This window comes from Hesperophylax consimilis, chromosome 23 (assembly GCF_061612785.1).
Source record: "Hesperophylax consimilis isolate HC1 chromosome 23, BYU_Hcon_1.0, whole genome shotgun sequence".
Taxonomy (NCBI): Eukaryota; Metazoa; Arthropoda; class Insecta; order Trichoptera; family Limnephilidae; genus Hesperophylax; species Hesperophylax consimilis.
This window is the reverse complement of record NC_142858.1, coordinates 5,600,265-5,627,039: the sequence shown is the minus strand read 5'-3', so window position 1 is coordinate 5,627,039 and position 26,775 is coordinate 5,600,265. Positions and strand designations below refer to the sequence as shown.

Sequence of the window (26,775 nt, the reverse complement as noted above, 5' to 3'; positions counted from 1 at the left end):
AGGCTATGTCAATTGGTGTATATTATTGAAGTTCAATTAAAGATGAAAATTTAATTAAAATTGACGGAAATTAGTCAAATACCGCGGCAAGTTTCCTTCAGGGTGAATCACCGAGAATAGGAAAAGGGCAGTATAATAATTGATCCATTATGTCATCAAGATGTTATTCTTAGATAGAGGCCACATACGCTCAGTGGGATTGTCTTAAAAGTAAAAAGATTATCTCTCTAAATCAACTTATACGAAGCTAACTGCCTAACTACTTAGTAATAATTGCATTGTTTATAACATGAGGCCTCGATACTTCATTTTTGTCTGCTTAAAAAAAACATTGTCATATAAATACAATACAATAGATTAAATATTTAAAATAAATATTTATTTATTATTGTATACTTGTTACAGAAAATGTATAAGTAAAATATTAGGCCAGATAATGTAATAGAGCTAATAATGCCATTGATTTATCTTGTTTGCCATGTTAAATCAAATTGTAAATTAAAAAAAAAGTTAATATTATTTTAATGTATATTCTAAAGTAATAAATAAATAAATAAAATTAAATTTAAACACGACGCTCGTCATAATCTACGTGTTCATACGTGGCGTTAATTAATTTATTTTATTATTATTATTATTTATTTATTTATTGCTTTGCAATATTGACAAGTTATTAGTTTGCGCCCGTACATACACAATATGAATATGAATAAATAGTTTTGTCCGTAATAAAACTCAATTCTTTCAAGAAAAGCATACAAATACAATATTGGATTGAATCATCGGTATAATGTTGTATTTGTATGAGATACGAGAATACGTTTTGATATGTCGCTGTATTGCTCGTTACAGAATGTTCATTTAATTTTATTCACTGAATTGCGTGGAAAACCTCCCACTGATGTGATCTGTGGTTTTGTGGGAAAAGACAGTAAGAAGAAAGAAGATAATATTTTAACTAGTACCTAGTTCTGTGAATAGTGGAACCCACATAATGTTGATTATTGGGATTTGGCAGCTAGTAACGCTTATGCGAACTCTCGCGGCGTAAAAAGGTACTATTCAACACGGCTACCAACTTGACAAGATGGACCGAACACGAAACACACATACTAATTTACAGACTCTAGTTAAAACATCTATAACATAAGAGGCGAACACAATGATTCAGATCACCTAAGCGAAAATATTAATTAAAATGTAAGTTATAAATTTTCAGGGCGAAAATTATTAATGTGTTTAATTTTTGTATTATTATGTCGTACTCCGCTTCTTCCTTATTTAGCCTTACTTCCTTATTACCCTGATGATGTACACTGTACAACTGTCTTGAACGTTGGCTAAATAAAGAGGAAGCGCAACAAATGAAATTGTAAAACAAACATCATAATAAAAAACATAAAGTATCTATAATTGAAAACATGTTATTTAAAAACAACATAAAACGAATGACTTATAATAATAAAATGCAACTACTGACTATCAACCCATCAATCAACAATAGAAAATTACGTACGTAGCGTTGTTGATTAATGGGTTTGAAATTTAATGCGAGATGACAGAATATTCATTGTTTGTCACACACAGAAAAGTTATGTAACTATACCAAAGGTTCATAAAAATGTACCTTGTATTTTCATATAATACATATATAGTTTAACATCTTCGAACATTACTGTAAATAATGTTCGTAATTAACGAGGTTAGGTTAATTTAGGTTTGGTAAGCTTCTACGTATCTACGAACATATTCTTGTCAAAAGCCCAACTACGACGGCGATATTAATTTGGTCATACTATGTTATGTTTTGAAATAAGAATTAATTCTACAGCAACAATGAAACACACTTCGCATCCATTTGAGATATTACGTACAGCAATAAGAGTTAAAGGTTTTAAAGGGCAGAAACAAAAAACAAAAGTGAATTTTTCAGAATCATCAGAAATCATCAATCATCAATCAGAAACACTTCTATGCGGAAAATATAAACACTAAGGACAAGTTGTTTCGGAGAATTTGAACAATTCATCAAATTTCAACGTTCATTTTCAGGTTCTGTGGAAGATTTTTTCAAGTTCTATTTTTATTTCAGTTCTGTCAAGCAACTAGCCTATAATGATATAATAACAGAACTTGAATAGGACTTTCACAGAACCCGGAAATGAACGTTGAAATTTGATGAATTGTTCAAATTCTCCGAAACAACCCGTCCTAAGCATCCACTGTTTTGTTCATTCTGCCTCTAATGCAAAATGCATTTGGAAAATCTGTTTAAAATACCCACGATATGACGGTATGACAAATAGTTTGGTATGTTTTGTTTTCAGGAACTCAGGTTTTCCAGTAAGGTACGAACCCTCGCCAGTGGCCTCTACATCCTGCAGATGGTCATCTACACCTCCGTGGCTGTTTACGCCCCTGCCCTCGCCCTCAGCAATGGTGAATACAACCTCCCATCTATGTGAATACTTTAGCGACCTGAAAATTTGTAACAATTTCAACATTGAAAAATACTATTCCTGATCATATTAATGGGAACACTTATCTAATTTTGATAATATGTGGTACTACAAAATGTGCATTTATTGAAAAAAAATATCAATATCATTGAATTGTTATTTTTATGAATGAAACCTTAGTAAATTTGTGAGGTTTTACCAAATAATATAATAATAGGTGGCCTAAGGAAAAAGGCACTACAGGCAACTTTCGTCTTAGGAATTGCTGTGCATAAGGCTTTTTAAGGAGATGTGAGATTGAAACTAGATCTTGGGGAGGGAAGGCAAGTCAATCCACACCTCAGCATTAAGAACAACAATGAAGTTGTAAATGCATTCTCATGAATATTAACGTTGTAAAAATGTTGCAAACACATAATTTTGGCGAATCCAGAACATACGTCGGTGTGGAAAGGTTCAATTATAAGAAAGAGAAACAGAAATCCAGGTTGTCATTTGAGGATTTTTTTAAAGAAGATATCAGTGTGATACTCAACGGTACGTCGTACTTCGGATTTATTCGGAACCAACAGTCATCTACTAGTAATATACATAAAGTATGCGATGCACTTTACTTTGACTTCGATGAAGCCCCCTGCTTGTTGCTTCTCACTTAAACTCCACTGTTTTTTATTTGAAAGAAAAATGATAGAAATTAAAATTTCAATATGATTACAAATGCAGGAAATATTTATAAGACTCGTAAAATTGTATACAAATCAAATTACAACACTTAATTTGTTTCGTTTATTTATTTGCATTGCTTTCAAAAATAATCACGTCTTAAAACAAAATGTGCGATTGTTCCGCAAGTTTTGCATTTTCTTATCGCATAATTAAACGTATGGTTAACGTCAGTAGGAACAATCCTACTGAAAATGCATTTTGTGTACTGTATACCCTAGCTTTTTGCGTTTTTATCAGCGATATTTGTTTTTTTATGAGAAATGATTTTATTGCCTTTTTAAGTAATAACAAAATAATGGGATCGAGGCGTTTCAAGAAAGCTCCAAATATGTTTACATATATATATATACATTTCACAAAAATTACATTTAATAAAATTACATTTATTATATCAGATGAGATGTAATAAATGATGTAAAAATATTTATTGCTATCTTGAAGTCACTAGGTTGGTCCTGCCTTTCGGAAAAATAAAAAAACTAGTATTTTTTTATACAACACGATATTTTGCGGATTTATTATTGCTTAAATTGCTGATTTGGCGAATTTGCGAATAATTTGGTAATCTGATGTGAAATGATTTAAATATCCTATTCCTTTTTAACTAAGTTTTCCATTCTCTTTTATTTCAGTGACTGGTCTAAACACGTATATTGCGGTCTCTTTGGTGTACATTGTATGCATTTTTTATGCATCGCAGGTAATTTTCCTTCACAAATATACTTTTAAAAATGAATATTTAAATAAACACGTCAGAAATTAAGTTTATTTTGTTAAATTCTAGAATATAATAGAACTTAATAGATAATTATTAATCATACCAGAATATAACAGAACAAAATAAAACATTACATAACACAACATACAGATCATAACAGAATATAAAAGAACATCACAGAACATCACATAACATAACATAATATAAAAGTACATGGCAGAACATAAGAGAGCATAACAGAACATAGCAGAACATAACAGAACATAACATAACAGATCATAACAACACAACAGAACATAACAGCGCATAGAAGATCATAACAGAATATAATAGAACATCACATAACATCACAGAACAGAACATAAAGGAACAGAATATAACATAACATAGCAGAACATAACAGAACATAACATAACTGAACAGAACATACATAACATAATAGAACAGAACTTAACAGAACATAACAGAACATAATACACATAACATAACAGAATATAACATAATATAACAGCACATAACCGAACATAATAGAATATTGTGGAACATAACAGAACACAAAAGAACATAACAGAATATAAGTAAAAATGTAATTAATTGAATTGCAGGGAGGTATGAAGGCAGTCATCATGACCGACACCTTCCAGGCCGCGGTATTGGTGGGTTCCATCTTGCTGATCCTAGGCCTGGGAGATGCCATCATTGGGGGGCCCTCCAAGGTGTGGCAACAATCAGCCAACACCGGCCGTATTGAACTTTTCAAGTAATTATTCTTTTCAAGCCACCAAATTAAACTTACAGTTTTATGTACATCGTAAGAATAAAGGGATGGTATTTTGGTATAATACCTATCTCATATTCATTTTTATCAATCATTATCATTCCCTTGGACAATAAGCGTATGAGAAAGAAAAGGCAACGATACAAACTATCGCGGTTAATAATGGCTATGACATAAAATATTGAATAAAATATTTATATGACCGATTAACGTTGGAACACAAATTTGTCGTATATAATTTTTTTTTTAAATTTTATTTCCATAGTAGTTTGTGAAATATATATTTTTTAATAATTACCTTAATAAAAAAATTGTAAGTTGCCTCTTAAATCGTGATATTTTGAATTGTTTAACTCTATATTTTCTAATTAAAAACACAAATAAATAAAGTACAATACATCCGCACTAGATATTTGATATATTTTTTGATTAAAAAAATATTATTTTGTTTATTCAAGTATTTTGGCCTCAAATTCAAATTTAAGTTTTTTATGAAGAAAGTCGTTCCCCTTATTACTGTAGTTTTTAAGTGTCTTTTTAGTTATTATTATTAACTATTTTTCCCTAGATTTTCAAGGCCAAATTGTACCAACAATGAGTAGGCATAACATTTGGGAATAATATTTATACTTATTCCGGCTCCACCAGCGAAATAATCATTTCCCCTTTTCTTTTTAGCATGAATCCCAACCCAACAATTCGTCACAGCTTCTGGTCAGTCGTCATCGGAGGAACTTTCTACTGGACTTCAATGTTTTGTGCTAACCAAGCTTCTATTCAAAAGTACCTGTCCGTGGAAAGGATTTCGCAAGCTCGCTGGTACATTAAACACCAATTACTCTAACTTTCCTTCGTTCATCCTTTCTTACATTCTTTTTATACACTTTTCTGAAATCTTTCTTTTCCCACCAAAAATGAATAAGTAGTGTAGCTATGGGTCAGTAAAGGTATTTGTTGCACTGGTATTTCGTAAGATGCTCCGATGAAATAGCCACATTGATGTACATAGAATTATATCTCTCTAGAAACAATGGAAAAGGCTAACATGGAATCACTGTGTATCACTTGACTACTTTTAAGTACAATTTGAATCTATCAAAAACTAATATAAATAAATATTTTTTCTCGCTGAATTGTATTTTTTTATTTTTATTTCTAGTGCCCTATGGGTATCTTGCATTGGACTGGTGACCATCTATACAGTTAACTTCTATACTGGCATGATTCTAGTAGCCCACTACAAGACGTGTGACCCAATTGGAGTGAGTATTTCCTATTAATATTATTCGAGCAAAATTAAGAATCTTCTTATTAATTTCTGAAATAGTGAAAGTGACGTACATTAGTTTAATTAACCTTGCGGATATCTTGACTTTATACGCCCCTTATACCTATGATGGAATCGGTTGTCAAAAATATACACTTTCCTGTATGTAGTTTGGATGTCGAAAAACCATGAAAATTACAAAAATGCTTGTCTTGAAACTTAACGCCTTCACTCGGTTTACAATGCGAACTATGCATAAATTAAAGAACAATATACTATTAAGGAATAACAGTAAACCTACAGTCTGCAAGACAGGCATATTGTGTGGTTTTTCGAATCACATGTTTAACACACGTGATTTCGAAAAGTTTTAATAACACTTGTGCATTATAAATATGTCATAAAGAACGTTGTAAAGCTGTATTTTTAAATGCGCTATGCCATTATTTACTCGATTCGAACAGACATTGTTCCTGGTCAGGATTTAATGTTGACCAGAAAAAAAGTAATATTGTTACAAAGCACGAATTAGTTTAACAGTATGTTTTGTATACAGAAAAAACATTAATTTTGAAGAAGAAGTAAATTAACAATGAAATTTAATATAATTTAACATTATGTTATTTTTTAGAACGGTGTGATCTCGGCTTCGGACCAGCTTCTACCTCTGTACGTGATCAACGTGTTAGGTCACTTGAAGGGAATTCCTGGATTCTTTGTAGCGGGAATATTTGCTGCAAGTTTGGGGTAAAAATATTAAAATTTAACGAAAACACATTTCTCTTTCCATAATACCGCTATTTACATATTCAACCAGCACTAATAACAAAAAAATAATATAAACTAAAATAATATTTTCTGTAGAGTTCCGTTTTTTTCTTTTCACATCTCTTTCATTGCCCTCCGCCTCGTTTAGGGTACCTAATCATAAGTAAAAACAAAGCTATTCCGCTCTAGAGTCTCAAGTATCCGGAATCAGTGAAATGATAAAGGTTTAAAAAATAATAAATATACCTAATAATAAAATATATAAAGTTAAGTTTTTTCAAATTTGTATCATTTGTGACCATTTAATAGGCGACACTAAGAGCCAGTTGTGTCACAGAATTTGAACAATTTATCAAATCCAAAAGTTAATTTTCAAGTTTTGTGGAGGTTCTGTTCCAGTTCTGTTATTATATCAATAATGGTTAAATGTTTTATATATCTGAAATAATAACAAAACTTGAATACAACTTAAAAAATAATTTAAGAAATGTTCTAAATCTGCGAAACAACTGGCCCAAAGTGTATTTTCTACTTTTCTCTGTGAACCTAATATGTGACCCAGAGTCATGGAAATTACAGGTTTTTTTTTCGGAGTGCTTTTTTAAAATATATCAAACCCTCTAGAAGACGACTTTACCTTTCGAAATCGAAATGTCAAGATTATTAATAAATACATATTTTCCAGAACTGTTGCCTCAGCTTTAACATCGATGGCTGCCGTCACTTGCCAAGACTTCATCTCAGGCGCTTTCAGCTACAAACTACCCGACGCAAAGGGAGCAATGGTAAGTCGAACAACAGCCCAATACCTTCAATCATATCATCAAAACTTCGTCTAAAGCGCCTTCAGCTAGAAACTACCCGACGCGAAGGGAGAAATGGTAAGTCACACAATATCCCAATACTTTCATTAACACCATCAAGACCTCATCTCAAGCGCCTTCAGCTGCAAATTACGCGAGGCAAAGGGAGCAATGGTAAGTCACACAATATCCCTATACCTTCATTCATACCATCAAGACTTCATCTCAAACGCCTTCATCTGCAAACTACGGGAGGCGAAGGGAGCAATGGCTTACCATGACTTATCACACAATATCCCAATACCTCCATTCATACCATCAAGACTTCATCTCAAGCGCCTTCATCTGCAAACTACGGGAGGCGAAGGGACCAATGGCTTACCATGACTTATCACACAATATCCCAATACCTCCATTCATACCATCAAGACTTCATCTCAAGTGCATTAAGCTGCAAACTACCCGAGGTTAAAAGAGCAATGGTAAGTCACACAATATCCCAATACCTTCATTTATTCCATCAAGACTTCATCTCAAGCGCCTTCAGCTGCAAACTACCCGACGCGAAGGGAGCAATGGTAAGTCACACAGTATCCCAATACCTTCATTCATTCCATCAAGACTTCATCTCAAGCGCCTTCATCTGCAAACTATGGGAGGCGAAGGGAGCAATGGCTTACCATGACTTATCACACAATATCCCAATACCTCCATTCATACCATCAAGACTTCATCTCAAGCGCCTTAAGCTGCAAACTACCCGATGTTAAAAGAGCAATGGTAAGTCACACAATATCCCAATACCTTCATTCATTCCATCAAGACTTCATCTCAAGCGCCTTCAGCTGCAAACTTCCCGACGCGAAGGGAGCAATAGTAAGTCACACAATATCCCTATACCTTCATTCATACCATCAAGACTTCATCTCAAGCGCCTTCATCTGCAAACTACGGGAGGCGAAGGGAGCAATGGCTTACCATGACTTATCACACAATATCCCAATACCTCCATTCATACCATCAAGACTTCATCTCAAGCGCCTTCATCTGCAAACTACGGGAGGCGAAGGGACCAATGGCTTACCATGACTTATCACACAATAGTTTGCGGGAAACAGGCGTTTGTGTATAAACTAATTACGAATAAAGTTAACATATTTTTAACTCTTTTTAAATAAATTTTAATATGGATTTAAACGAGAACTCTCTTAACTATATGACCAAGGCCAAGGATCTACTCTGTTCGCTGATAAAAATTATTAATGACCCCGGCAACAAATTTACGAAGGAGCAAATGGGTAAAATTACCCCGATAACAACGGATCTGTTAGGAACCACAGGATTGATGGCTGTTCGTATGGGAATGTTGGAAGGAGAATTGTCAACATTAAAAAGTGTAACGGATACTCAGTCTATTGTTACTAACCCGACAAATACTTCATCTTCAATAAATGATTTGCTCGCAGAGGCCGAGGAAAGAAAAACCCGGTCAAAGAACATTATTTTATTTAATGTTCCCGAAAGTATTTCAGAATCAACAACAACAATTATTAAAATGGACAGCGATAAAGTAGTTTCAGCGATTAGTGATATAAATAATGAATTAATACCGAGTGTGGTTAAGTCGTACAGACTTGGTGTAAAAAAGTCCAACAAAATTAGACCGATTAAGGTCGAATTCAATGACTCTGTCTCGGCTCGTGAGGTTTTGACCAGGAACGCAAAACTGAAAAACGGTATAAAGGCCAGTAACGACCAAACACCATTGCAGAGGACTCAACTTCTAGATTTACGCCAACAACTCGAGACGAGGAAGAACAACGGTGAAACCAATATAACTATCAAATATGTGAACTCTGTACCTAAAATTATTGAATGTGCGCCAAAAAACTGAAACAACAAAAAATAAAATGCTACTACCAAAATGTGAGAGGGATCCGCACTAAACTTCCCATGTTGCTGACTTCGGCGGCAACTATCAGCAGTGATATCTTCATTTTAACCGAAACATGGCTCGACTCAGGAATCAATTCTGCCGAATTAGGCTTCCCTAATTTCAACATCTACCGTATGGATAGGAATTCTAAAACAAGTGCCAAAACGAGAGGAGGTGGTGTAGCCATTGCTATCTCAAAAAATCTCAGTTCTTCAAAAATATCCACAAAAAACACATCCATCGAGCAACTATTTGTCAATGTGAACACTTCTAGAGGTAAAATAATAGTGGGATGTGCATACTTACCTCCGAATTCTGATGTCCAAAGCTACAGCAATCACTGCGACGAGGTTGAATCAATTTGTGCTAAATATCCTAATACTAAACTACTTCTAGTTGGTGATTACAATCTGCCACATTATGATTGGTGTAATATGAATTCTGTCAATTCTTGTTCTAATGTTAATATTCGTGTTATTAGAGATATGGCACTGTTCTTAGGTCTAACACAGTGTAATAATGTTCATAATATAGGAGGTCGTACGTTGGATTTGGCACTGTCAAATGTGTCTGACATCTGTGTTGTGAGAAGTACCGAAATTCTATTACCTGTCGATGTTTACCATCCACCACTAGAAATATGCATGTCTAATCTTAAACCAATTCCTATCGTAAAAAAGGTAGTAGAAACTCGAAATTTCAAAAAAGCTGACTATGTTAAAATTTCAAATTTCCTTAAACAGACTGACTGGTCATTCTTTGATAGCGACGATGATATTAATGTACACCTTAAAAAATTTTACTTCATCGTTAATTCTGCAATTGAACAATTTGTTCCTTTAACGACTTACAGAGAAACTCTATACCCTAAATGGTTCTCAAAAGACCTGATAGACTTAATTTACCTCAAAAAATTATCTCATAAGAGATTCAAACAAAGTCGCCTGGCCATCGATTATACTGCGTTTCAAAAATTGAGGGCAGAGTGCAATAAGCTCTCCGCAAAATGTTACAAAAATTACATTAGTGATGTCGAAGGCTCTATCATGGACGACTCAAATTTCTTTTGGAAATATGTTAAATCCCAAAAAGAAAATGGTACTTACATACCTAGTAGTGTGTCATTCGATTCTAAATTATCCCAAAATCTTCAGGAAACTGTTAATCTTTTTGCTGATTTTTTTAGCGGCGTTTACATTAATGCAAGTGAAGACAGCAATATTTCGTGCTTTGATTTGGTTGAAACTCTTGATATATCTGACTGTAATGTAACCATAGACGATATTATATCTAAGCTGAAGAGTCTTGATTCCTGAAAATCCGCAGGACCTGTCACCTGATAATGTTCCGCCCAGGTTTTTAGTAAATTGTATGCATACATTGTCATATCCTATTCATAAGTTATTTACAAAGTCACTCTCATCAGGTGTATTCCCGGACCTTTGGAAGTTTAGTCTTTTAACGCCCATTTTCAAAAAAGGTAATAAGAGCGAAGTAACAAATTATAGGCCAATATGTATAATGTCTACTTTACCCAAACTTTTTGAAAGCCTAGTACTAGATAAGTTGATATCCCGAATCAATCGAACCATCTCTCCCCTTCAACATGGATTCATTAAAGGTAGATCTACTCTTACCAATTTGATATTGTACACGAATGATATTGTTAATGCCCTTAATGCATCACATCAAACTGATTCCATATATACTGACTTCAGTAAGGCATTTGATAAAGTAAACCACAAAATATTATTACGTAAACTAAAATTGTTGGGAATAAGAGGGAGTATGTTGGAATGGTTTAAGAGTTATCTATTAGGAAGGTACTTAGCAGTCAAGATTGATTCGTTTACTTCTTATACATTTGCTGCCTCGAGCGGAGTACCACAGGGATCTCACTTGGGCCCAATATTATTTTGTTTGTTTATCAATGATATTGTTAATATTTTTACTAATGTTAAAGTCCTGTTATTTGCCGACGATCTGAAGATATACAGAATAATCAAAGACGATGACGATCGCGCAATTTTGCAGTTGAACCTTAATAAACTATGTGCGTGGTGTTCTGTCAATGATTTGCAACTAAATTTAGGTAAATGCCAGATTATCAGTTTTTACAAAGGCAAAAATCCACTTAATTTTTCCTATTTTATGAATGGTGCTAATCTTCTTCGTGTATCACAGATTCGTGATCTTGGTGTTATATTCCACGAGAGTCTACAGTTTAACGAACACATCGATGAAATAACAAGCGATGCGATGAGAATACTAGGTTTTATTTTGAGAATGGGAGCAAATTTTAAAAGTATGTCAACATTAAAACATCTGTATTGCTCGTTAGTACGAAGCAAATTAGAATACAATTCCACCGTATGGTCACCGTACTACAAGGTCCATTCTCAATCATTAGAAAAGGTACAAAATAAATTCCTTCGGTACATTAATTTTAAAATGAAAATTCCAATCGAATTTATAAATTACAATAACTTGCTTGCTGAAACTAAACTTCTTAAATTATCTGATAGAAGAGTGTTAATTGATTTGCTATTTTTATTCAAAATTATTAAATCTTTAATTGACAGCCCTAATTTGTTGGAACTTATTTGCATTAATGTTCCTGCTAGGCAAACTCGCAGTAAAGATACTTTTAAATTTAACAAGAACCTCAACACTAATTATTCTATTTTTTCACCAATTCCTAGAATTCACAACCTTGCGAATAAATACTGTGAACTTATAGATATATTTGGTTTTGACAATTTTGTGAGCTTTAAAAGGCAACTTATTTCGATTCTATCGGCTAATAATTAACTTTTATAGCTTTAATAATTTTATTACATCTTCTCCCATTCGAAACCTTTCAAGTAAATTATATCCATATTTGTTTGTTTTTTATTTGCTCTACTATACACTTATAATTGTATGCATATACCTACTAACTACTTTTTATACATAACACTATGTTCCATCTCAGATCTTATTATTTCTTATTCATGTCGATATTGCTAAATTCTATTAGTTTTTGCTTTTTACAGGTGCAACTCTTATTTTGTTATTTTTTTTTTAAATCTCTGTTATAATGTTCTTTACCTCACGAGTAAGTTACACTCTAATTTATATTGGTTTATCGATTTGTTAAACACACAATTAATACTGGGTTTAAACACACCCACTTACTTACTTTTTATGTTGAACTTTCTTTTACTTACTATTTCATGCTTGGGTATATTTTATATTGAATCCATCTTATTAGTGTTTTGCTAATTTGCACAAAATTTTATTATATGTGTTGCTTTCTTACAATTAACTCCATTTATCTTCTTATGTTCAATTATTGTAATCAATGTAAATGTGTATTTTCATGTAAAAGCCCATTAGGGCGTAAATAAAATAATAAATAAATAAATAAATAAATAAATAAATAAATATCCCAATACCTCCATTCATACCATCAAGACTTCATCTCAAGCGCATTAAGCTGCAAACTACCCGAGGTTAAAAGAGCAATGGTAAGTCACACAATATCCCAATACCTTCATTTATTCCATCAAGACTTCATCTCAAGCGCCTTCAGCTGCAAACTACCCGACGCGAAGGGAGCAATGGTAAGTCACACAGTATCCCAATACCTTCATTCATTCCATCAAGACTTCATCTCAAGCGCCTTCATCTGCAAACTATGGGAGGCGAAGGGAGCAATGGCTTACCATGACTTATCACACAATATCCCAATACCTCCATTCATACCATCAAGACTTCATCTCAAGCGCCTTAAGCTGCAAACTACCCGATGTTAAAAGAGCAATGGTAAGTCACACAATATCCCAATACCTTCATTCATTCCATCAAGACTTCATCTCAAGCGCCTTCAGCTGCAAACTTCCCGACGCGAAGGGAGCAATAGTAAGTCACACAATATCCCTATACCTTCATTCATACCATCAAGACTTCATCTCAAGCGCCTTCATCTGCAAACTACGGGAGGCGAAGGGAGCAATGGCTTACCATGACTTATCACACAATATCCCAATACCTCCATTCATACCATCAAGACTTCATCTCAAGCGCCTTCATCTGCAAACTACGGGAGGCGAAGGGACCAATGGCTTACCATGACTTATCACACAATATCCCAATACCTCCATTCATACCATCAAGACTTCATCTCAAGCGCATTAAGCTGCAAACTACCCGAGGTTAAAAGAGCAATGGTAAGTCACACAATATCCCAATACCTTCATTTATTCCATCAAGACTTCATCTCAAGCGCCTTCAGCTGCAAACTACCCGACGCGAAGGGGGCAATGGTAAGTCACACAGTATCCCAATACCTTCATTCATTCCATCAAGACTTCATCTCAAGCGCCTTCAACTGCAAACTACCCGACGCGAAGGGAGCAATAGTAAGTCACACAATATCCCTATACCTTCATTCATACCATCAAGACTTCATCTCAAGCGCCTTCATCTGCAAACTACGGGAGGCGAAGGGAGCAATGGCTTACCATGACTTATCACACAATATCCCAATACCTCCATTCATACCATCAAGACATCATCTCAAGCGCCTTCCGCTACAAACTACTAGACGCGAAGGGAGCAATTTTTAGTCACACAATAGTCCAATACCTTCATTCATACCATCAAATTCCCAATAGATTAATGATGTAATACAGTGTTAGAATTGTTTTCTTAAATGCATCTCATATTAAATAGGTTACTAAATTCATTATTATTATCTTCCAGACATACTTATCATTACATTTTCCAACAGACCTTTGTTTGCTACTATTGGCTCTCTATTTTACGTGAGTCATTCAATACATGAAAATTACCCACGGACTTTTTTTGTCGGATGGTATTAAGAGTTGGTTTTAAATTGCACTTGTGTTAAATATGTCATTTAATTCATTCGATTTCGTTAAGCAGATCAAATTCATTCATTATTGACTTAATTCTGTTTTATTTTTATGAATGCATTTTATGTCCAATGAACTTTTTACACAATAAACCTGTTTGTTCAGCTTTTTTTAATTAATATCTTGTGGATCTAACTAGAAAAACGTTTGTCTTTGTTGTTTACATATTTATTTGTAGATTCATGTAGTCCTCCAAATAAACTCTGCCGGCAAAATTAAGAACTAGATATGTTAACGAACTATTTCTATAAATAAACATATTTGGTTATTGTAAGAACTTTAATTTTTAATATTTACATGTACATATTTGTAGATACTTCTATAGTCTTTAATGTTCTCTGCTGAGTTTAATTGGTTGTGGTTATTTGTGGCAATTATAATATCTACATTTTATTCAGAAGTGTTCAAAAAAATTTTTTTTAGATTTCATACAAATTTTCTTTATAATGGGCAAATTTCTATTTTTAACAGCATGAACGATAACAAATTGTTATAAACAATAATTAGTCGCCTGAAATATCCATACAAATAAATATCTTTTGATTAAAAAATTATAATAAGCAGTACCTAATCGTTGATTGATTACTAGTAAATATTGAATTATTTGGCGTGTTGGGAATAAGCCGACGTAGCTCAGTGGTCCAGAGCAACTGACCGGACATCAGAAGGTGCGGGTTCAATTCTCATCGGCGACATTTATTTTTTCAATCTGTATGGATATTTTAGGCGACTAATTATTGCTTATTATAATTTTGTGCTATGTATAAAAAACCCTGTCTTATAAACATAAGTTTTTCATTTAAAAAATTACCTGAACGATATTTACATATGGTTTTCTTTTAGGGTTAGGGTTGCCTTTCGAATGATAATCAATTTTATATAATGTATTTCATAACCAACGTACGCAATGAAGCAGAAGATGAGAAGATAAGCAAATAATTTAAATTAGCTTATTTACTAAGCAATGATATCAATTTCTCGGTATTGCAATGTTGACTTTATTAACACTGTTAATTAATAGATGACACCGCTTTCCCGTGGAATGTCTGAAGCTAAGTTGAGCTGCAATTCAAAAACTTGAAGTTATTTGATGACTTTGCGGGTTTCATACCTAGTTAACTTCCTTGAAATTGGTTTACTACATATTGTTATCTCTCAAAATATCGACAGTGTAATAACAGCTATTTCCTAATAAACAATTAGTACTTAAAATATCGGAACACGCGTTCATATAGCTGCGTTTATCCTGTAATTATACAATGACAAAATGCGAAAATATTCGAATTTTTATGAACCCGTGTTCCGACATCGCCATAACACATTCATGTTTTACTACTGATAGTTTGTTAGGAAATCTGTAAATTCATTCGTTTAAGGCCTGAATACGAATAATTTGAAGTGATTTAAAAAAAATAGAAAGCAAACAGAGATATAGGTTTGTGCTGAAGTAGGGGCAATAAATCCAAATGGCTCTTTTTTCTGGAGAGTCGCTTTTTTAATTCACTTTATGTGGTCAACGAATGCCCGCTCCATTCATTCCCCGGCGGGATTGATGAGGTTCACATGGCGACGCCTGTGGCCCTAGAATGGTTCGCAGACCTAGATGTCCCCCTCTGACCCCCCACCATACGAAAGAAGAAGAATTCCTGGCAGCCATTATTACCTGTATTACCGACCGAAATACCCTTGTAATGAGACGGAAAAATGGCCTATATTTTATAGATAGTTTTTTGTCCAATATGACGAATTTTCTTACTTGTGTTTTTTGATTTTAGTATTTTTTCTAAAATTATATTATAGTTTTATGTTCAGTTTGCTGAATTGCTACCATATTTTAGGAAGAAAAAACTTAAGGCGATGCACTGAGTCGTGTAATATTTTAAATTGAGCCGCTATCAATAATAACCCTTACGTAGATGGCGATAAGGTTTAAATTCCCGCTTCACACCATCCGCCTGTTTTGATTTATGCAAGAAAAAAACATGGCCAAAAAGTGCCTTTTATTTTATTTTGTGGATGTTCAGGCATAAATTTTTTTTTTCGATCATTTTATAAATAACTTAATTTGCCACATTATACAATAAAATCATAACCGAAAATGGGTTCGTAAGTAGGAGATTTTTAACTTTAAAGCAGTTTTCATAGGCCACATTATTAGACATTATTTTTTTCTGGGCTTATAAAAAGACTAATCTAAAAAATACTCGATTATTTCAAAGACCAAGATGTATTCTACTCGCAGTATTTAATTAAAGCGTCTGAAACATTTGTAGGCGATCAAATTTTTAAACCAAAAACACAAGATTTTGCATTACTACGTATGGCATCGCCTTAAAGTCGGTGTAAAAAGAGTGGTTATTGAAGGTTTATGGCAATAAATTTTTAAAAAACTGTGAGAAATAATCTGTACACAAAATTGGCAGCAAAAGACAGGCTAAATATTTAAGGCTTTCACAAATTGTTGAAATCGAAGATGTGTTATCTCAAAATTGGCATCGAGGAACATCTGGATGTTTTTACCGAGCTTTAGGGTTTTTGGCAATAAATTAAGAAATTACTGATCTTCTTGTTTGCTATATACCTAATATGCCAAAACGAAGTGGGACTACTTATGACTTTTATGAGACCGTGTCAGGTTGGGATACACGAGTATGTCTACCAAAAACTCACTACTGCTGTTGTCTGTGAAGAATATCTCCCAAAATTGCCCAACGGGTTAAACGATCTTCTTAGAAATTGTTTTAGCCAGTTCTTGCCAGCTAACTCACTGTTTAATTTGATATAATACAATGTACACTCACATTGACAAAAAGAACTAATACAGCGAACACTTTACAGATTCTTTGAATTAATTTCGTTGAGCACTTGTTTATTCATATTGACATCTGTTATGTTATTGTGTTTACTTATAAAGATATTAATTTTCTATTCTTAGTTGGTATGTGGAAAGTAAACCTAACAACCAATACTCATTGTTGTATAGAAATTCATCGGAACACTTTGTGTCCAGTATTTTGAATTACGCGATTCTTCATACAAAATCCATACGTAAATTAAAAAAAAAAATTTAACCAATGTATTAATTTATATTGGTTTGTTGACGATTACAACTTCCTTCCCTGGGACTGACTCTTAACTGCTGTGAACTTTAAAAATGTATTTAAAATGAGTATTGAACCTTCCTCCCCACAGACTGACTAAAATGATGAACTGCGCGCTATTACCTCAGCCAAATCCTAAATGGATGGTACCGAGATTTATTTCGTATATTAACTACTGTAGTTTTATATAACGTCATCAAAATTCAGAGAAATGCATGTGTGTGTGAGTGCTACCAAAAGTTGATCGAATGTATTGTCATCGACAATGAGTCTATCTGCAGAGGTTCAGCTCGATCTGATATCGAGAAGAGGATTAATTTCCACTTTTCCATTTTTCCGAAATTCCATTTCTTCGTAATTCATTCATGGGCGTGGCCCGGGGGGAGGAGGGGTCAGAAGTGGAAATCTTGGTCTACGAGCCAATCTAGGGCCTCAGGCATCGCCCTGTGGACCTCATCAATTCCTGTGAAGAACGAATGAAGCGGGTATTCGTTGACTAGATATTTGGTGGTCTACACCGCACTGCATTCACACAGTACAGACTCTTTAAGGCACCTCCTACGTGTCTCGTGCGTACAACGGCTTTGGGAGCACCTTACTCTACTGATAGAGGACCAGAGTCAATGCTTATGTAGCGGTAAATTTAGTAACCTACTTGCGACATCGGGAACCGCGCGGCGGACAAAACCACTGCCGGACTTTTCTATATGTTTACATAAAAAAAAACTATTCCAGAATGGGGAGAGCTTAGTGCGATCCCTCACATCCCATAAAACATATACCTACATTCATTTGAGAGAGTCTAAGAAAAAAAAAGTGTGAATGGAACAAAAAAGACATTTATGGTGTGTAGCATTATTCGAGATTGATGGGGCCAATAATTTTCTCAACTGTTCGCCGATGCTGGAATCTGGACTCTGGTGGATTCTAAAATAAGGATATATGTAAAAAAAAATTCATTTATTATATTTATGTCCTGCCCCTTAATCTTGCCACCAGAAACAAAGAGATGGGGTCTATTACCAATTAGTGACTTATTTATGTTTTCTGTTTCAGGTTGCAAAGTGGATTTCAGTTGCTTTTGGAGTGATTTCCTTCGCCTTGGTTTTCATCGTCGAACAACTCGGCTCAGTTCTTCAAGTAGCCCTCAGTTTCAACGGAATGGTTGGCGGAGTTACTCTTGGACTGTTCTCTCTGGGAATGTTCTTTCCTTGGGCCAATGCAAAGGTAATCATTATACTTTTTACACTAACATAGATTGCCTTCAGACCAAAGCATCACACCATAAATTGAGATGTCTATGACCCAGTTGAAGACAACCTCAACTGTTAATTTTGAACGTTTAAATAATGTTGAATGTGTCCAAAATTAATTAATCATTTTGTTGAAGGCAGCATTCCAAATTTGATTTTTTACCCAAAAAGCAAAGAACAAAACAAAATGCGAATCTATTGTTCAATACAAAAAGGTTCGGCAAAGCACTGAAAGTTTCATGCGTCGTTAGCTGAAAGACACCGATACTAATTTAAATAATGCGCTGTTTTTATCAAAACAATAACCGTATATTGTCTTCAGTAATATTAACGTTTGAATAAAAAGTAGGCAAGCGTGTTTAGGATCCCTGAGAGCGAATTTTTTATCGGTATATTACGAAATTTAATGATTAAGAAATCTGCTTTTATAATGCCTCTTCCTAGGTCGTGCTCAATCGTGAGATACTCCAACGTGTCCAGTTACGATTTCGAATCCAGCTTCTACATATTGAAAGATTCTCAATTGCTAATAGTAGCCTAATTGACTGATCGTAGCACAAATCATAGAATACAAGTGTGGACCGAGGCGAAGTCCTGTTTTGACTCGACCACTTAATAATATGTTTGTTTTGCAGGGTGCTTTGACAGGAGGGTTGGTGGCCCTAACGCTGGTGATGTGGATTGGAATGGGCGCTCAGGTGGCTATAGCTAACGGCCTCGTGCAAGAGGAGCCGAAGGAACTTTCGATCACAGGTTGTCCGTGCTACAACCAAACTGAGCAAAACGGTTTGCCTGAGAAACTCGTAGCGTAAGTCTAGTTTTATTATTTAATTTTTGCGTTAAATCTACTTCATGAATGGTCTTCGACACAATTTGAGTCAGTGGTAATATTTTCACGTTGTATTCACAAATCTTCTCAAATCTTCTCAAATCGTACCCAAAGATAACGCGTATCCTGCTGAGGGAATTATTAAAACAAACAACATGTTTTTATTAGCTACGTCGTGTGTGGTGTGGTGTAGGGGGCAGTGTAGAAGGGGATGTAATGTAATTCATACCTCCCGTACTCGGTGATTGGCTGTATAGTGAAAATGTCATTAGATGCCATCAATGCTGCGGAAAAGAGGCGATGCTAAGCGTCCTTATCTAGGTCTTGTAGAGCGGTTCAATATGTTTTTGAAGACCAAGCGACGTATAGGCGGTGTACAAGATATCATACCTGTGGCAGCGGATGATCGGATATGTGGTGAAAAGAAAAATGTCATTAGATACCGTCAATGCTGCGGTAGAAAGGCGATGCTAAGCGTCCTTATCTAGGTCTTGTACAGCGTTTCAGTATGTTTTTGAAAATGAGTGACTTGTGGGCGATGTATAAGATATCATACATGTGGCTCTCGATGATCGGATGTGTGGTGAAAAGGAAAATGTCATTAGATACCGTCAATGCTGCGGTAGAAAGGCGATGCTAAGCGTCCTTATCTAGGTCTTGTACAGCGTTTCAGTATGTTTTTGAAAATGAGTGACTTGTGGGCGATGTATAAGATATCATACATGTGGCTCTCGATGATCGGATGTGTGGTGAAAAGGAAAATGTCATTAGATACCGTCAATGCTGCGGTAGAAAGGCGATGCTAAGCGTCCTTATCTAGGTTTTGTACAGCGGTTCAGTATGTTTTTGAAAATGAGTGACTTGTGGGCGATGTATAAGATATCATACATGTGGCTCTCGATGATCGGATGTGTGGTGAAAAGGAAAATGTCATTAGATACCGTCAATGCTGCGGTAGAAAGGCGATGCTAAGCGTCCTTATCTAGGTTTTGTACAGCGGTTCAGTATGTTTTTGAAAATGAGTGACTTGTGGGCGATGTATAAGATATCATATATGTGGCTCTCGATGATCGGATGTGTGGTGAAAAGGAAAATGTCATTAGATACCGTCAATGCTGCGGTAGAAAGGCGATGCTAAGCGTCCTTATCTAGGTTTTGTACAGCGGTTCAGTATGTTTTTGAAAATGAGTGACTTGTGGGCGATGTATAAGATATCATATATGTGGCTCTCGATGATCGGATGTGTGGTGAAAAGGAAAATGTCATTAGATACCGTCAATGCTGCGGTAGAAAGGCGATGCTAAGCGTCCTTATCTAGGTTTTGTACAGCGGTTCAGTATGTTTTTGAAAATGAGTGACTTGTGGGCGATGTATAAGATATCATATATGTTGCTCTCGATGATCGGATGTGTGGTGAAAAGGAAAATGTCATTAGATACCGTCAATGCTGCGGGAAATGGGTGCAGGGCGTCCATACTTATGTTTTATATAACGGTTCAATGTGTTTTTGCAGGCCAAGCGAGGTGTGGGCGGTGTACAAGATCTCCTACCTGTGGTATTCGGTGATCGGCTGTGTAGTGACGGTGGTGCTGGGCATGGTGGTATCCCTGCTGACCAAGCCCACCGATCCCTCATCTATCCCTGTAGACCTCATATCCCCGCCTATCCTGCGCATCAGCGAGAAGCTGCCTCCCAAAGCTAAGGTGAGTTGGTGAATACACTAAGTACAAAAAATGCCAGTGTACTTATAAATTTGTGAGGCTATATTATTTATAATATTTCGTGTTATAAAACTTATTTTACTTTTATCAGAAATGATATTATCAGGAAAAATTTATTCCCTTTAAACGATCTAAAAGTATGTACTGAATGATCAATATATACTGTCAAATATTTTAAAACTCAAGATACAGAAAATAGAATCAACGTAGGCTATATGAAGTTCATGATGCCTGAACTCCCCATTCGAGAGTGTTTGTGAAAAACACATAACTTTCTGCTTTATAGTTAATGAATAAATGATACACACTCGAAATGCCTTCCATGTAGATTTGAATACAAAGCGATGTCGCCACGGTATTAGAACCTTTTGGTTCTATTTCTAGCCCATCTAGTACGGACTCTGTCTCTCTTACACTGCCTGACATCTTATATCCACCATAGACATTCCATTTGATCGAAATGAAAAATTATTGTGAAACGATTTTCTATATTTCAAAATTAAGTCTGATCTCTAATACTTCGGATCACGAAACAAGCCCAAATCGCACATTACATTTCTAGTGTTCTTCTTTATTCTATGTTTTCATTACCTAATGATAATGCAAGAACCTGTGAATTGATTTAAGAGACAAGACTTAACTTATAAACTATCTAACATTTATGAATACATAAATTCACCTTCCTCGCGTAGCTATTGTAGCTTTTCTCTATTTGAATTTATTTGAAAACATGAGTATTTCGAAGTTACCACAGTTTATCAATCAAGTTTTGTTACATCGCTAACTAACGCTTATTTACAGGAATGGCTCAACCTACCCCAAAAGATCGACTTGAGGAGGGACGACAGGCGTAGAAATAGCATCATCAAGACCATCTCCAACACTCCGCGCAAGGACATGGAGAGAAAGCGCCGGCTGTCCGAGAAGAACGGCGGAGTGTTCTACTCCGTATGGGTGTCCAACGGGAGATACACGGTCAACGGTGGGTCCATCAACCCCGCCCTGCAGCTCGAGGAGCAGTCCATCAAAACTGATATTCAGAACGGAGTCTAAACCCCCCAGGCAAATTAGTATTAAAACCAGTGGCGTAGCAAACCACACAAGTCCTCCAACGGCCTTCAACGACCTCCAAAATAAATGCGAAGAAAAAAAAACTACTTCTAAAAAATCACATGTGGGTGCAGTGTAAAGTCTAAGTCTTAGACCGAAGGTTAGTTTTTTTTTAAGAAATTGCTTCGGAAAAGTAACTACGTATCTTTTTTTCATAATTTAAAAACTCCACAAAACTGTATTTTGAAGACGAAAAATACATAATTAACATTTTTTCCGTGAATAAAAAGGTTGGTAATCATTGCATAAAGTGTCAGCAGAGGATATTACCCTGTGAAGAAAAACAAAGAATGTCACTCATATATTGTTTCGCATTCAATACCCAGGCGTAGCCCTCGAATCGGCTAGTTGGTTGGTTGCCCAGGCGGTCGTTACGCCACTGTTTAAAACGTAGTATTATTCTTGGAGTCAATAACAATTATTATTGTTATTCTTACTGTGATTAGAAACGTATGTTTAAAGATTGACTTACAAAAGAACAATATGCAATGTGTTCTGTTTTACGGGGAACTAGCCCCCAATATTGATTTGCAAATGAGCATTATTACAATATTCTATTTAAGTATTGTAAAATTCATTATTTAATCTAATTATGCCAAATATTATATATTTTTACATTTTACGTAATAATAATTGATGTACTGTGCACGTAGATGTACCACGTGATGTACCTGCCATCAGCTGGCACTTTATTAATATGCATAATATTGCAGGCAGTGCTTTTTGGTTGAAAAAGGGTGTCGGAATATGAGGTGAAAAACGTTTTTAAACCTCTTTTTTTCTAAAATAAAAAATGTACCTCTAATTAAATAAGTAAATTTTAAAAAAATATAAATAGAAAATGCTGTTCCGGCTCCTTCCGCAACCAAATAAGCACTGATTTATAAAAATATCGTGTTCGAATTTTTAATGTTTAATTTATTAACACGTAGTAATAATTAGGTCACTTCTATCATACAAACAGTCCGCTTTAATAATTAAATTGTTCTTCCTTTTAACTGTTCGTGATAGTTTAGGCGTTATTTGTAGTAGATCCTGCGCCCGTCCTGTCAAGGTCTGCTAAAAGTAGTTCTGGTTGTGAGATGAAAATATTCTAATGTCATCTAGTGCCTTATAGTTTATATTTCTATTATCTTGTAATAATTTATAAATCAATAAAATATATTATTCACTAAATATACTTTTTAATCACGACAGACAATATCTAAATATATCATATAATTTGAGAGACTTACGACGGGTTGGTTCGGAAAATTTAAACAATTCATCAAATTTCAACGTTCTTTTTCGGGTTTTGTGAAAGTCTTATTCAAGTTCTGTTATTATATCATTATAGGCTAGTTGCTTGACAAACAGATCTTGAAAAAAAAATTCACAGAACTTGAAAATTAACTTTTAAATATGAAGAATTGTTCTATTTTTTTTTTGTTTTTGGGGTGTTATGCCGTGTTGCGCTAACTCCTTCTTTAGCCAACGATTGAAGGAGCGCAACACGGCACAACACCCCAAAAAGAAATAATAAAAATACCAATAAGACCGTGAAAATCTTAAATCACAATTGTTCAAATTCTTCGAAAAAAACCCGTCCTTAGTCCATGTAATTGAAAATTTTCCATATCATGAAGTGGATTCATTAAAAAAATGGTGGACAAGCAATCTCTTAATAATGCATATAATTGTAATTATTTTTTAACATTTATACAAAAAAAAAAAAAAATATATATATATATATATATATATATATATATATATATATATATATTCTACTACCACTACAGTTAATGGAAAATTTTGCTTGTGCTGTGATGGAGGACTTAGCCATCCGAGGAATTGAATACACTATGTCTGCGTGGGACCCAAACGCAGCCACCGACCTTCATAGTAATTATTGTTGAGTATATGTTATATGTGGATGGTTAGGTAGACTTCAATGGTTAACTTCAAATGGTAAGATATAGATTAACATTTATTAGATTTATTTATTAGTACACGGATTGCAGATATGTCTGGACTAGCAGCTGGGAGGTAAGAGGTCGACCTACCTACTACATTACTATTTATACTGTGTCATATTTGACTACCTCTGGACTGCCAGAGTCAACCTCACTACTTATTATTCCACATCCTCCCCTACTTAAAATATAATAATTTACATCAGATACTTAATGTGTACAATTTTTTTTAAACTTTTTCGCAAAGGGAAAGTATTCCGTCAATTCTTTGAAAGTTTTAGAATCAGATTACCAGTATTTTCAGATCACACTTCATTTTTACCATTATTTATTTATTTATTTATTTGAGGAACATAAACAGTCTTAGTAATACAATATACATAAGAGGATAACAAAACACAGACCAATTATTAATGTTCACAGATATATATTCAGAAACATAAAACTATCCTGTAAACTAGAATATTTAATAAAAATAGAAAAAAAAACAGAATAAAGCAGCAACTAGGAAAAATAATATAACAAATAAAAAATCAACAAACGATAAACCTATAATATGCCTACCATAAACAGCAATAAATAAAAGTGATTATAACTATACTTAAATAGACTTGGGTTGGAACGGGAAAGGGGAGGAGAGGAATAAGGAAAAGTTGCCACGCAAGTAATATTAAAATATTAGGTACAATCAATTTAACAGTCGTGAATATGAGTTAGAATGTGATACAATGAAATTCTGTAGTGATAGTAACTAGCAGTGAATATGTCAGCATGAGTGTCTATATTTGCAAATTTATTATTATAGTAGTTATATGTCCTTTGCATAAATTCATTTTGATTGGAATTGGTATTGCATCTATCAATGTAGAAAAGGGTATTTTGTCTGCTGTATCGAATTGGCGCATGGAAATTTATTTTGTTCAGCAACTCCGGGCAGTCAACTTTAGAGTTAATAATTTTATACAAGAGCATCTGATCAGCGACAATCCTCCTGTTAGATTATGGAACTATCAATTAAGACCCTTTTTCCACGTGGATACTCGCTAGCTATGTGACTACAGCCTACTGCCATACATCTGCGCGAAGGATCGTATATTACACCATACGTTGCAGATATTTAGTAAACTCGGGCGAGGTCATCCAAACTTGCGTCGTCGAGACTTCGAACTTGGGGTCACTTGTGTCAGATATTTGTAACATTGCGTGTGCTTTAGATCAATGCTAAGAAAGAAAACAGTCAATGAAGGATGGCTGGATTTAAGAATGACAGTTACAGCAACTGTTTGGTTGTGATTGGGTAATGAAAGCATTCTAGTTTTGAGAATCGAGTATTCAACAATGATTGGTGGCGACTATGCGCGATAAGTTGTTTGCGAGGCGAGTACACAGCATCAATATCGGATACTTGGAGCAGGTGGATGAGTTTGTGTATTTAAGAAGTATGTTTACGAGAGATGGGAAGGCTGACAGAGATATTGAAAGAAGGGTAAATGCAGGTAATTCCGTTAATGGAGGACTGAGCGCCGTTGGCGCTAACAAAAAAATGTCTAAAGAAGCGAAGTTAGCAGTCCACAACGGAGTGCTGGTACCTACCTTGATGTATGGAAGTGAGGCATGGAACTGGCAAATAAAGGATGAAAGTAGATTAAATGCTGTTGAAATGAGATCCCTGAGGCGTATGTGTGGTAAAACCATGTTTGATCGTGTGAGGAATGTGGAGATCCGATGGTTTAGATGGTTTGGGCATGTAGAGCGAATGAGCGAAGATAGGAGTGTAAGGAGGATACATGATGCAAATGCGAATGGTAGCAGAAGTCGGGGACGCCCGAGGAAGACATGGCACGATCAAGTGAATCAGATACTCGAGTCGGCCCATGTCAAGAGTCAGAATAATAGAAGAGTATGAGACGATGTATGAATGTGAATGAGGGAAGAAGTGTGTTCCAAGACCGAGTTGTTTGGCGGTCCGTCCTCTTTGCGTACCTTAGTTAGTTAGTTAGTTAGTTAGTTAGTCGTATCCCTGTGAATGTAGGGCTTTTATTAATTTTGAATAAGTATAATTCATTAATATTGAATAAGAAAAAATATGGTGGAATTCTCATACCAAGATGGGGAGTAGAACTTGATTTATCTTTCTACAATATAATTTTAAAATATGATTAATACATTATAATAAGTTGAATAAATTGAATACCATCATTCAACTGCAAAAGCTACACAATAGTTATAATAGTGTTACATTTTCTTGATTCGCATGAATATAAGATATTATTAATGTTTGACTTGTTATTTCCTTGAAAATAAGATAGATAATAATAATAATACACAGGCCAATTGTGCTGAATTTGACATTCAGGGACTGATTGAGATAGCGCCGCGGGGGAGGGGGAGGGGCGTGCGACGCACACTGGCTCTCCGCTCCGCCAGCCGCGTCG

The 26,775-nt window shown here is 34.8% G+C and overlaps 1 protein-coding gene across 1 annotated transcript in view; it reads left to right on the top strand.

Annotated features, from left to right (window-relative positions):
• Nucleotides 1-23,455, top strand: part of LOC149412259 (sodium-coupled monocarboxylate transporter 1) — a 47,945-nt gene extending 24,490 nt beyond the window's left edge. The window contains exons 4-14 of the mRNA XM_089646152.1: nt 2,328-2,439; nt 3,818-3,885; nt 4,509-4,663; nt 5,360-5,500; nt 5,841-5,943; nt 6,580-6,695; nt 7,402-7,501; nt 18,532-18,702; nt 19,364-19,536; nt 21,071-21,260; nt 22,080-23,455. Of these exons, the coding sequence (XP_089502278.1) occupies nt 2,328-2,439; nt 3,818-3,885; nt 4,509-4,663; nt 5,360-5,500; nt 5,841-5,943; nt 6,580-6,695; nt 7,402-7,501; nt 18,532-18,702; nt 19,364-19,536; nt 21,071-21,260; nt 22,080-22,331 (1,581 nt within the window). The 3' untranslated portion in view covers nt 22,332-23,455. The remainder of the gene's footprint in view (nt 1-2,327; nt 2,440-3,817; nt 3,886-4,508; nt 4,664-5,359; nt 5,501-5,840; nt 5,944-6,579; nt 6,696-7,401; nt 7,502-18,531; nt 18,703-19,363; nt 19,537-21,070; nt 21,261-22,079) is intronic.
• The last annotated feature ends 3,320 nt before the right edge of the window (nt 23,456-26,775 follow it).